This window comes from Leopardus geoffroyi, chromosome D2 (genome assembly GCF_018350155.1).
Source record: "Leopardus geoffroyi isolate Oge1 chromosome D2, O.geoffroyi_Oge1_pat1.0, whole genome shotgun sequence".
Lineage (NCBI taxonomy): Eukaryota > Metazoa > Chordata > Mammalia > Carnivora > Felidae > Leopardus > Leopardus geoffroyi.
Window position 1 is genome coordinate 22,055,775 of NC_059334.1, and position 13,383 is coordinate 22,069,157.

The following is a 13,383-nucleotide window of genomic DNA, read 5'->3' on the forward strand; positions in this document are numbered from 1 at the left end:
ACCAAGTAGTAACTTTGAAAAGACTTTTTTTTTTTTTTTTTTTTCGGTCTGTGATTAAGGAAAATGGCCAATGCTCTTCACTTCCCCATCCTCAGCATCTACTTGGATGCGGGCGGTGGCATCACCATGGCGAGCGCGAGCCATCTCCTTCCACATCCAGCAGGATGCGAAGGGAGACCTCTCGGGACCTGGTTTCCTTTATTTTTCCACAAGGCTCAGAGGACGTGCACACCTTTCATCATCCATTTCCAGGCTGGACTCGCTCTCAGAGAGCTGCCGACAGAGGGCTTCCCTTCTCTCCATCTCCCTCTGCAGCTTCCTCTGCAGCCGTAAGTTCTCTTCCCGCATGTGGCGCTCCTCCTCCAGATACTGCGCCATCTTCTCGGAATCTGAAAGGCCAGAGCTCTCCATTAGACCACGGCCAGAGCAGGCGCCGTCACACCCCCACGTGTACTGTGAAGGCCGCCCAGCAGCAATGCTGAGGCAGCGGCTCTCCCCCACCCCTACCCTCTCGCCCGGGGAGATCTGGATCTAAGGCTTCCCCTTCGTGTTGAAGTTTACCCACGGTTTGCATTTAGAAAAACACATGCATACAAAGCGGCACTCGGAGTAGTTAGGCACCTTCACTCCCACTTACTTGCCTTCTAAAGTGATGTTTGTGGAAGAGGAAATGGTGGAGCTGGAGCCAAGTAAGGGCGCCGCTGGAGCCGAGGGGGGAGGGGGCCAGCCAGGGAAATTGCGTCAGCCCTGGGCTCCCCTCAAGGAGGCACCAATTCTGCTGCCCCTCAGCTCCAGACACAGAGGGAGCCCATCAGCCTGTTAGCACACCAGTGAGAACCAGGCTACTAGAACACGCGGTAGGTTAGAATTCTCTTTATAAAAATAGAAATTGACGTAGTGAATAGCTTTAGATGGAATATGTCACGTCTAACTTTCCGGGTGTGTGTGACTCTACTTCCCTGACTCATGCACAGCCTGAGTCAGACGGCAGGTACAGACCCGTGTGCAGGTAGGCTCCAGGGACGGAGTCCTGCTTATGACAAATTCCCGTTCCTCAGGAGCTGCCCCACTGAGCGAGGCCTCTGCTACAGTACCCGTCTCCTGGACCAGGGTCAGTTAGCCTCAGGGCTGGATGGAACCAAGCCAAGCCCATCAGATTCTCCATACAGAAATCTGAAATGTGGAACTGACATCTTCATGGGGCTCTACAACGTCCTTGTGCTGAATTCTCTGGAGCTTTCACAACCCCTGCCCTTCTGAGATCACTCTGTGCAGGACTGTGGGGTACTTTCTGGCACCATTCCAATTAACAGTAAAACGTGACCACCCCCAGCCCTTTGCTGGTTTACATCTGACAGAATGTGTTGTTACTAAGTCACCAAAATAATGTTAACACAAAATGTAGGGTCAACCCATCTTCTTGCTTCCATCCTTTTTCCCTCCCTCAGCCAATGAACATCCTGGGAAAAATAAAATCTCCACCTATTTCTCATTTCTAAAAAATAGCTACAAACTCAGAGCGGTCATGGTCATGCTGAGGAAACAGTCCTATAAACTATTGCTCCATATTACTAGCCCACTCCAAATTTAAGAAGGAAGGAAGGTGTGGAATGCCACAATGACCACCTCTTCCCCACAAAGTGACCCTACTTCAACTCTCCAGTCCAAATTACTTTCAGTTTTAAGCACTTCTATGAAGTTCTGATGTTTTAGCAAATAATGACTTTTGATGCTAAGTATTCAATGATTTCTAAGACCACATCATTACAGAACATATAAAAGTTCTTGAATACCCTTATTTTAGAAATACAAATAAAAATACCAAAATTATTAAACAGTTATGTGCACTAAACACTAAATCCCTCAGTTGTTTTCAATATAACCAGAAACCCTGCTGTCTAATCCAGATGCAAAAATTTCTTTAATTGAAGGCATGCTGGGAAAATATTTACAAAGTACACTTTTAATATAAATGATTTAAATTATTTCATCCCAAATATGCAAGCATGCAGAATTTTTCACTAGCTCTACAGGAAGCACTAGATTGGCCCCTTGGAGTATTATTGTTTCTAGAACAAGAGGGACGGCTGTTGGAGCAAGTTGCCTTTCTTTTCCATAAATAGGAAAGCTTCAGAGAACTGAGTATTTATGAGGCTTCAAGAACAATCAATTTAAGAGAAACACTGTCTTTCAGATGCAATCCTTTAGCATCCGAGGAAATCAGCAGGGGAATACTTAATAATCTATACACAAGAACATCAGTCAGCAGGAGTGATGGCTGGAAGACTTTCATGGCAGTTGGGCAATTAACCCAGAAGCTAGAGGACAGAGAAAGCACCAAGCCCAACACCTCTGAGTGTTACAGCGCTAGCCGCAGATGGCTGACACCATGGTATTCCTTGGGTGCCCTCTGCTGGCACACTACCACACTGGATTTCAAGAGACTGGATTTACTCCCATGAGTGAGTCACCACCCTCTCACCCTCTCTCACAGAGTTCCCAGGACTCAGGGGGCACAGTTGATGCTTCCCCCATTTTCAGCCATCTTGGAACACTTAGTCACAAAGTTAGCATCAATAGAGGATGACTTCCAGACAGACTCCAAAGAGGCAGTTCCCATATGATCCAAAGATGGCCTGTACATTTTGCATCCCTTTCAAGTTTACACTTTTAGAAAATGCTGATGCCCGGATCCTACCCCAAACAAATCTGAATCCTGAGGATAAAGCCTCTCCACTGGGATACTGAAAAGCCCCCAAGGGATTTTCATGTTTATCCAGAGCTGAAGAACTATTGGGAGAGAGGTTCAAGTTTTGATACCGCTGGACTTGGAGGGTAAGGAGCCAACTGTCCCATCAGCATGGCAGAGAGGTGGGGTATCTGACCTCTGGAGGATGAAGGAAAGTCACTAACTCATCTTCTCAACCAATCCAGACCAAATGTGAGCAGCAGGGAGCCACACGCCCCTTCTTCCATTCAGCTTTCTCTGCCCTCATGAAATTGAAATAGCACTTATGGATGCTCCTGTAGTCATCTGCAGTCTCTTCAAAGACCAAATAGTGCCGTAGGAAGAAAGTTATGGGAATGAAAAATTCTTCCCCAATTTCTTCTAAAAGTTTTGCTGGGGCATAAGTATACATGAGAAAGAACTGTAAACTGACAGCACTGGAGGAAGTTCAGAAAGGGGCTAAAAGACATCTGTCTGACACACCAAAAATTCAAAAAATATCCTAACATAACTAGTATTTGAAAACTGATTTGTTTTCATGAAATATAAACACGGGTTTTCAACCCGAGGTACACATCAGAATTCTTTGTATTAAAACAAATGGAGGACCAGGCTGTACTCCTAGAGTAAGCCCAGAATCCTGTATGAGGTTAGACAGAATGGACCCCCAAAAGATGTCCACATCCTAATCCCTGAAGCCTGGGATTATGTCACCTTACATGGCAAAAGGGACTTGGTAGCTGTGACGAAGTTAAGGACCTTGGGGATTATCTGGCTGGGCCCAAGGTAATCAAAGGGTCCTTGTAAGAAGGAGGCAGGGGAGCAGGAGTGAAAAGATGCAATCCTAGCTAGATGCAGGTAGAAGTGATGCCAATGCAAGAAGGAACTATGACCCAAAAGTACAGGCAGCTTCTAGAAGCTGGAAAAAAACAAGGAAACAGAGTCTCTCTAGAGCCTTTTACCAGAAACCAGCCCTGCTGACAGCCTGAGTTTAGCCCAGTGAGAGATATCTTGGACTACAGACCTCCAGAACTGAAAGGTAATATATTTGTGTTGTTTTAAGCTACTAAATTTGCAGTCATTTGTTACAGCAACAAGAGGAAATGAACATTGTTTTTTAATGGTTCCAAGGATGATCCTGAGTCACCATCCCGGATGCACTACTGGACTAGAATCTGCAGTGAACTTTAGAGAAGACAATGTTAAGGTATGAATCACCAAAATTTTAAATGCACATTCACGTGACTCAACAAATCCACTTCTGGAGTTTCTCCTGAAGATGCTCTTGCTCAGGTATCAAATGTGTGGACACAGATGTCCACTGTGGTTGCAGCATCACAACTGGTGTTAACTAAATTATGGTATAAGGTATCCAAGGGCGATGTACTCCAAGATCCCACAGTGGATGCCTGAAATCAAGGAGGGCACCAAACCCTACATATACTAGGTGTTTTCCTCAATATACACACCTATGATAAAGTTTAATTTCTAAATTAGGCACAGTAAGAGGTCAACAAAGTAATAACAAAATAGAACAATTATAACAACAATTATAGCTACATGAAGTTGTCTCCGTCTCTCTTGTAGGGAGGGCAGGCCACCCAAGATGGGCCACTTTGGCACGAACATTATTTTGAAGTAAAAGCAATCCAAACCCAGCAGATTTAGGAAAAGCTCTTTACCTTCCCCTCCAATGCCTGCTTGTACCAGAAAGAGAGCTATAAACAGAGATTCCTCTTTACCTAAGAAACTTCTCTACATAATAGGGCTTTGTTTTCCAAACATCTCCTCTCACCTTCCTCCTGATGGTCTGTCTCTCCTTTGTATCTTCAGAACCCTCCTCCCTTTGTCCAAATAAGCTTCATGTTGCCTGTAGGTTTCCCATACATATGCTATTAAATTTGATTTTCTCCTGTTAATCTGTCTCATGTCAATTTGATTCTTAGTCCAACTAGAAGGACCTTGAAGGGCAAGGGAAGGTCTTTGTCTCTGACACTCTCAAAATATCTTACTGTGCGTACTCACCCTTCTTGTGATGATGTGACATGATAAAATGCCTACATGAGGAGATGGAAATGAGGTGAATGACACAGGCATGTGACATATCATCAGGCTACTACTGACCTTCTGACGCTAAGTCAGGAGGAGAACCATCTGCCTCTGGACTGCAGTTGACCACAGGTAATGGACACCACGGGAAGTGAAACCGGGCGTACGGGGGCACTAGTGTATCCACTTAACCAAATACCAAGCATCCTTTTATTTTTTTTTTAAATTTTTTTTTTCAACGTTTATTTATTTTTGGGACAGAGAGAGACAAAGCATGAACGGGGGAGGGGCAGAGAGAGAGGGAGACACAGAACCGGAAACAGGCTCCAGGCTCTGAGCCATCAGCCCAGAGCCCGACGCGGGGCTCAAACTCACGGACCGCGAGATCGTGACCTGGCTGAAGTCGGACACCCAACCGACTGCGCCACCCAGGTGCCCCCCAAGCATCCTTTTAGAAAAGGAGTAAGACATCTCTATGTATTAGCAAGGAAAAAATTACGAGATACAGTAAGTAAAAAAAAGAAAAATACAAGAGTGTGTTCATTGTGCTTTTTGTATAAAATAAGTTTATCTGGAAGAAGAAATAAATAAAAACTGTGTAATTGTGAGACCTGGGTGGTTGGGGTCAGGGGTGAGAAGGACAGCTACTTTTCCCTGCATATCTTTCACTACAAGGTCTATTCAGACCCATATGAGCAACCCAACTGCATAAACAGGAGAAGCCCAAGCAAATACACAGTGCCCTAGGCAAGTGTTCAGAAATCTAGTTCCTTTGATTTCTAACTCAACATCTTGACCTTTTCCAAAATAATCAGTATAAATTTTTAAAGCATTTATTCCTTAAGTATGATGAACAGATGTTATCTGATGCTAAAGTTTAGTAGTAAGGAAAATAAATACTATATTCTCTGCCTTAATTCCCCAAAAGTACATTTGTTACTGCAATCTTAGAGATGAACATGGGGCAGAAGATTAATAATAGTGCCTGATTCTGGACCCTCCTCAAATTATTTGATTTTCTAGAAGTATTCTAAACTATTTGCCTTGTCCCACTATAATACTTTCAAAAATAATCTATTCCAGGATGATAGAAAGATTTCTAGACACATGTACTGGTAATGAAATACAGTATGGATTTGATTTATGCAAATTCAATGGTAAATACTGGTAAAATCCTGTAGCTGGGAAATGGATTAATTCTGTACTCAGAAGACCAGTGAAATCAGAGGCTACATACGCTGTAACTGAGCGGCTCTCAGCTGCTTCTTCAGCCTCTCCACTTCATTCTTTAAAAACCTGATGTGGCGCATCATGTTTTCTGGAGAGTCTATCTCCATGGAGATGTCTCTAGGCGACGGGGGCGCAGAGACCGGCTGGTCTAATTTCTCCTGCAGGATTCTTCAGTGAAAAGAAAAATTCCAACAATGAAAAACAGTTTGCCTTAAAAGACAAAACAACCTACTAGCTGGAGGGTTTGTTTTAATAGCAAACTCCTGTAAATCACCAGAATTCACAGGGTTGCCATTTTATATCTACTTCTGAGCTCCCTTACCTAGTAGGATCCAGTCAAGGTCAAAAGGCAGGGCTGTAGGATCCACCCTTTTTTTTTCTTTTCAGGGACCACTGATAATTAAGCACTAGCGAGAAAGTCTGCAATGTCTGCTTCTGCTTATTATGCCTGGCATACAGTAGGCACTCAGAATTATCTGCTACCTAAACATTCATCATATTGATTTGTATAGTTGACTAAAGAAATTTCACTCAGTGCTGGTGAAACTTACAAACTCCATATTATGAACCCCCTTGGAAGGTGGCTTCACATAGACTCCACTTCTAAAATTCCCTCCTGAAAAACCAATCCTAACGGCATGACAAACTGGACTGAAGGCCCTTTACTTTTGGCCATAGCAGAGGCAAAAGGATAAAGAACAAAATAAAACGAAAATCACTGGGTTAATAATTGGTGGTCCCACCTTCTCTACCAATTATCATTATTTTGAAGCACATGGAATGTGAATATTCAACAACTTTTGACCTACAGATGATAATTTCATATTACTTAACACAATACTCTGGTACTTATCTATACAAAACCTCCAGCTGCATTCTGCAAAGGAAGGCAGACTGACAATGGACCTCCAAGTCCCCTTTTATAAGCTGCTAGGGTTTTGGTTTGGTTTTTAACTTTTTACCTGTAAATTTGCCCAAATGCAAACTGTGAATCACCTTCAGGCCTGCCCTTGTTGAGAAAACTGGTATGTTAAATACTATAATGATCCCTGCATTTATTATATTAAGTAACTTTTAATAATTCAATTTATTAGTACCACTACAATAATGCAAAACAGCCAATTCACCTACAGCTTGAATATTTCTCCCAGGGATAGAGCTCTATTTTTCACTTAAAGACAGGACTATATTTTGCAAATTTAGAGATGAACTCAAAATAACTTACGGATGTTCACGCAGACCAAATAGTTACGGGAAAAGGACTCTGGTTAGCAAACAAAAGATCCTAGTAAAAGTAGCTTAATGAACATTTTTAAAAAACTCCCTTTCCATACCCATGAACACATCCCACATACAGAACCTCCCTGCCATTCTTCAAGCCCTGCTCCATCACCCCCGCAAAGTACATAGTACATAGAAATTAGGGCCTGACAGTGTTTTGCATAAAGGGGTTCAAGAAACATTCGCTGTTGAATGACATTTCACATCCATGTACCTACTTTTAGCACAATTCCTAACCTTAACTACATCAAGTTTTTTACAGTAAGTTTTAAAATCGATAATTTTCCTGTTAAAATCTCAGCTTTCCTCATGAAATACATTCTAGAGATGTGTAATCATTAACTGTACACAATATACATCCTAACCACTTTAGAAAACTGGGAGAGCCAGTTCAACAAGGTAAAAAGTTGAAATTGCAACCACCTTTCAAACAATTTAAAGGTGAAAAATAGCACTTTAGCTAATCTCTTCATAGCCTTTAACCCCAAATGAAAGGAAATTTTACTAGGACGATAAGAGAGAAATATAAAGAGGTGACCAGCATGAGAAGAGTTCAGAAGGCTGTCAACACTTTTTTGGTTTGGCAAATTAATGAATGAGTGCATCACCCAGGGCATCACAATGCCCCTTCTGTTATCCTTGTCACACCCAGCTCAGCACCCCAGACATGCACACACACCGTACTGAACAGCAAGACTAAACAAACCGCTTTTCAGCTTCAAGTTTGTCCATCCTTTTCCAGAGACGATTAACTAGTGCTTCTTGTTCTTGTTCCAAAGTATTTTCAAGGTCGATCTTCTCTCGTCTCAACTAAAGGAAGGGAAAAAGTTTTACTGAGAATAGTAGGCCATTTAAACCTTGTTAATGAGGTTTTTTGATTGGACCATTAGGACCCCCTTGCTTGGAGAAATCTGCAAAGAAATGGCCAGTTTCCTGGCACAGACACATTAAGAGCATCTAGTTCTTAAACTTCAACTGAGAAAACTGAGAGAGGTTCACTCTTTGATGTGAATGCTTCATTGCCCTCTGGTACATGAATCACACTGCTTGTTTCAACATTTAGTCAAGACACACGAAAATCTTCTTTAAAGAGGGTCTGGGGGAGCTGTGCTTACCACTCACACCAGGATTTATCTGGGTCTGTCCCCCCCAGGTTCTGCATGTAGTTAAACCAGAAAGGTTATATTACCATGTATATAAAGAACTCAAACACCCCAAGACAATTCTACATACTGGTTAAAGGATGCACAATACTAGTAACTTCTGAGGAGGTAGGGAAGAGAAAGATCTGATTTGGGGGAAAGTATGCAGCTGCAAAGGAAACCCCCAAATGCACTCTACTTCATGAAAAGAAGCAAACATGGAAAAATTCATTTAATCAATCAATACTGGGCAATATGCGAATACTGTGAACAAGGCCACTGGCAGGGAACCAAAAAATCAGAATTTTCTGCCCTTCATGACACTTACATTTTAGTGGGGGCATAGATAGTAAGTGAAATAAGTTATATACTTTGGTGGAGAGCAAAAGAGAAATGAAGAAAAACAAGGCTGGCAAGAGGGATAGAGAGTGCAATGCTAAATTTCACAGCCACAGTAGAGGGAATGTGTTATATCATTCTTACACTTCTCTACATGTTTGAGATATTAAATAATTGTAACAGATTTTTTTTTAAGAGAGAATGGCTATGGTACTGCCCCTGTGCTGTCTCTTCAACCAGTAGCAATTCACTTTTTCAATCACCGAGTCAACAAATTATTTCTGATTGCACAGCTGCAAAGATGTCCTTAGCAGGTCACAGAGACTCCTCACTGATCAGAGGTCCCTGTGTACACAGTAAAATGAGACCAGTGCCATGTATAAACCGTAGGCTTTTAAAGCAACCAGAGCAGATCTTATTAACAGTGAATAAACCAAGATCACATGGTCAAATGAAAATACAGCTTGGAAATACCTTCCCTGCATGGGGGTGGGGAGGGGGGTGGGGACTCAGAACAAGTCAGAAGCATTCTGTGCAGTGAAGCTGGGAGCACGCGAATGCACAAATGCTCTTCGGAATGTCAGACACTTTCAACCTGCAGCAACCGGGAGAAACCCTGGAGCAGCTCATGGAACCCCTATTAAACTGCGTGATTCTCTGCACTGACCACATGTTTAGCCAAGCTTTGAAGTACAATTTACAGCCATTTTTTTAAAGAAACAAAATTCCAAGGCATTTACCCTGTAAGGATCCTGTTCCCATGTTTAACTAAAAGCATTATAGAGAGTACTTGGCAAGCAAGGAAAATTTCAAGCTAGGAATTGTTTTACCATAGGGATGCCTAGTAAACTTATATCAAATTGCTTTTAATTTTAGAGTAATCATGCATAATGCTAATCAATAACTCTGAAAAGCAAAATCAAGACAAAGCTGTCTCTACCCATGTACAACTTACTAAGCATGTGGCTATTAGCAGATCCTTATCCACTAAATGAGAAGCCTGGCCTACCTGACCTGTGTGGTCCCCTCCAGGACTAGCCACTATCATTCTCTGTGAGGCTTAAGATGGCAGCTGTCTTCAGTCTGAGCCAGTTCAGCTCCAGACCCTTAGAGATGGAGGGAGCAAGAGAACCATCTAAGGCCATCCTTTCATTTCAGCGCCAAGAGACCACTGCCCTGGGAGATCGTGTGACTCTGGCAAAGCGACATCACCAGGATAGGAGTGGGAGCAGTCACCACGGTGGCCAAAAGAACTGGGTCCTGTCCAACCCTCAACTATGGGGATCCTGAAGGGAAAGTAAGATTTAGGGTAAGTTACTCTGATTTGCGAGCCAACAATTCTTGGGAGCAGCAGAGCAGAGGGTAGTTTAGGAGTCTGACACGATGCCCACACAGGTAAGAGAGCGGGAGAAACAAGCAGAAAAGGTACATGAATCTCAGGTTCTTTTCAGCACCTACTGGTTGAGCTACAAGTTATCAATTTACTGCCTTCAGTGAACCAAGGCTTCCTGTGAAAGCTGGGTTTGCTGTACCAATGCTCTATGAACTTACTTCCATGAAGCAGACGACACAGGAGGCCCCAGCTCAGCGGCTCAGACGCAGGGGTTTCATTACACAGGTGGGCAGTGCTGTAGGAGTCCACATTATCTTTAAGCCTTAGAAAGGGTAGGGTCTTTCGGGGTTTTTTCAGTTTTAAAAAATCTCAACTTTTCAATAAATGAATTATGAATGAATGAATGCTTTTAAAAAATTAAAAATCTCTGGGGCGCCTGGGTGGCGCAGTCGGTTAAGCGTCCGACTTCATTCAGCCAGGTCACGATCTCGCGGTCCGTGAGTTCGAGCCCCGCGTCGGGCTCTGGGCTGATGGCTCAGAGCCTGGAGCCTGTTTCCGATCCTGTGTCTCCCTCTCTCTCTGCCCCTCCCCCTTCATGCTCTGTCTCTCTCTGTCCCAAAAATAAATAAATGTTGAAAAAAAAAAATTAAAAATCTCAACTTTTCTGCATTGCTGAGGAGCTCTGACACTAAAGGGCAAAGAAGTTAGAGGAAATGATATTATCATGATTAATTATGATTATGATTAATACTCTCTTAAGTTCTGGATCAGAGTTGCCCTTCCGCCTCTTGTCTAATTCCACAACCTATACATCTGGAGCCAGAGCATACACACCAGCTCTGCCGATTCAGACAGAAGTAGATTTTTCCATGCTTGCACCGTCCTGATACCAGACAGTCCTCAAAACTGACAGTGTATGTTGAGTTTACAGAGTAGGAAGTCAGAGAGTCTTGTCTGAATGGAAACATCAGCCCAGTGACACACTGCTTTCCTTATGCTGGTCTCTAACTGTCATCCTCTCCCCAGCTCCTTCCTAGTAATACCTGAGGGCTTTTTACATTCAGTGTTCGTACAACAGGCGCCCATTCATCTATCGCCAACATCAAATTCTCGGGCAAACCCAAGCCACTCTGACTGCTGATTCTGCGAGCACTCAGCACCAATGGATATCACGGATTTGTATAATACTCATTTGAAAGCCTGCTTTATAATTAAGTCAGTTCAATGGACTGCCAAATTCTTTTCTTCTCTTCAGTAGCTCTCCTTTCCATCGCAAGTTAATTAATGTCAGACCAGGAGTTCTTATTATGTTCCCAAAATAAATATAGAAACTTTAGTGGATAAACTTTGAGTATAATAAATCTAGCTGGCTCATCTGAATTCACAGCCCATCCTATCTGTATCTTCTCAGTGGGCAGATACTGACCCATTACCAAAAAAGCAAAAGGTAGGGGATGGCCGAGAGATGGCTCCAAACACCATCACACTGCTTTCTCACTGCAGCATTTTCTGATTTAAAGAGAACTGGGACACTGGGGGCAGAGGTATGAGAAAGAAATGGTTAGCCAAAAAACCTCATGAGAACTTCAGCCTAACCATCGTGTTCAATCCTAGAATCTTGGAAGGTCTTAGTGAACTTTGTTCAATCTATATTAAAAAGTTTTAGTCTAACAATATTATCCTTGTTTCCATGGGAAAATATATTTCGAGCCCCAAACCTATGGCTTAAAAAACAAACTTTGGAAGGCAGCCCATTACAACTAATCCAAGATAATAAAAGAGAGGGAAATGCCCATGAAATAAGAGCTATCATACAAACAGAACACAGACACACAGTTTGCTACAACATACAGGAGAGGGTAGTTTAGGTGGTGACAATGTAAGGAGAGTACCCCATGTTTAAAAAAGAAATCACAGAGTCCTCTAAGACCTATATTAACCAACTCTTAGTTGACTAGATTTTTTTTCCCTAAAAGAGAGAGATAAATCCTAAGAAAACAAGTGGGTACTATGGATTAGCACAACAATCCCCCCGAACTTTCCAAGTTAGGTAGTATCTGAAGGCTATTGATAATTTAGCCCAATTGCCAATCAATTTGTTATATAATACCATTATAGATGTTCAAAGTGGTGACCCTGGAGATACAACAGAACCACTTGGGAAAATAACAGTAAATATTCAGAAAATGACTAAATTACAGTAAAAAACAAAACAAAACAAAATGTATTTTTTCAATGGCTGAATGTTTGTGTCCCCCCCCCCTCCCAAATTCATATGGTAAAGCCTTAACCACCAATGTGATGGTATTTGGAGGTGGGGCCTTTAGGAGGTAATTAGGTTTAGTTGATGTCATGAGGTCATGACCCCCTTGATGATGGGATTCATGTCCTTTCTAGAAGTCAAGAGAGACCCTGAAGCTTGCTGCTGTCTGCTCTCCCCCGCCACATGAGGATACAAGGGGAAGTGGGCAGACTGCAACTTGGAAGAAGGTCCTCATCGGGACTCCATCACACCAGGATCCAGATCCAACCTCCAGAACCATGAGAAATGAGAAACAAAGCCAGTCTATGTTGTTCTAGCAGCCCCAATGGGATAAGACCCTTTTGTTTCTACTACAAGGAGTAGAGCCAATAAAAGATCTCATCCCATCCTACTTTGCCAATACATTCGAGTTAATCAAGGTTTTACATAGACATAGGAAAGAACGGGATTCATGAGGGGGCTATTAAAACAGATCAGGGGCAACTCACATGAAAAGAGTTGAGTATAATAATACATCATGGTCCTTACTCTGTGGCAAAGCCTTGTTCACAAATTAAAGCAACAGACATGGAGTAAAACTTAAAAGCACTGTTAGTGCCTCTCTTGGTGTCTGTTCAGGCAATCACTGGAATTTTGCTCAGCCCTGAGAATGCTCCTCCTAGATGGAAGATATCTGACCCTTGCCTTCTGAAGAAAAAATAATTTTTTTTTTTTAAGAAATCAAACTGCCAATTTTTATTACACATTTTATTACAGATGAGTTAAGACAGGTGTTCATAGACCACAGAGCCCCCAGGTACCTATCTGATTAACCAAGCTGCAGGCTGGTTTCAAAATTAAAACCAAGTTCTAGGTCATCACCACTGCTAGTGTAATGCAAATCCAAATAAGAACCGAGGGAAGCTGGTCAGTGAAGAGCAACAAAAAAGGAGAGAAAGGCTGCTCACTTTTAAGTCCAAGAAGTCAAAATCACAAGTGAAAAATCTATCTATGTACATCAGGAATATACTGATAGAGG

The 13,383-nt window shown here is 42.4% G+C and overlaps 1 protein-coding gene across 2 annotated transcripts in view; it reads right to left on the reverse strand.

The window, feature by feature from the left end:
• Positions 1-13,383, reverse strand: part of CCDC6 (coiled-coil domain containing 6) — a 110,765-nt gene that overhangs the window by 18,537 nt on the left and 78,845 nt on the right. For both annotated transcript variants that reach the window (XM_045437473.1, XM_045437474.1), the window contains exons 4-6: positions 7,995-8,098; positions 6,015-6,175; positions 233-389 (exon numbers count right to left, since the gene is read on the reverse strand). In XM_045437473.1, the coding sequence (XP_045293429.1) occupies positions 233-389; positions 6,015-6,175; positions 7,995-8,098 (422 nt within the window). The remainder of the gene's footprint in view (positions 1-232; positions 390-6,014; positions 6,176-7,994; positions 8,099-13,383) is intronic.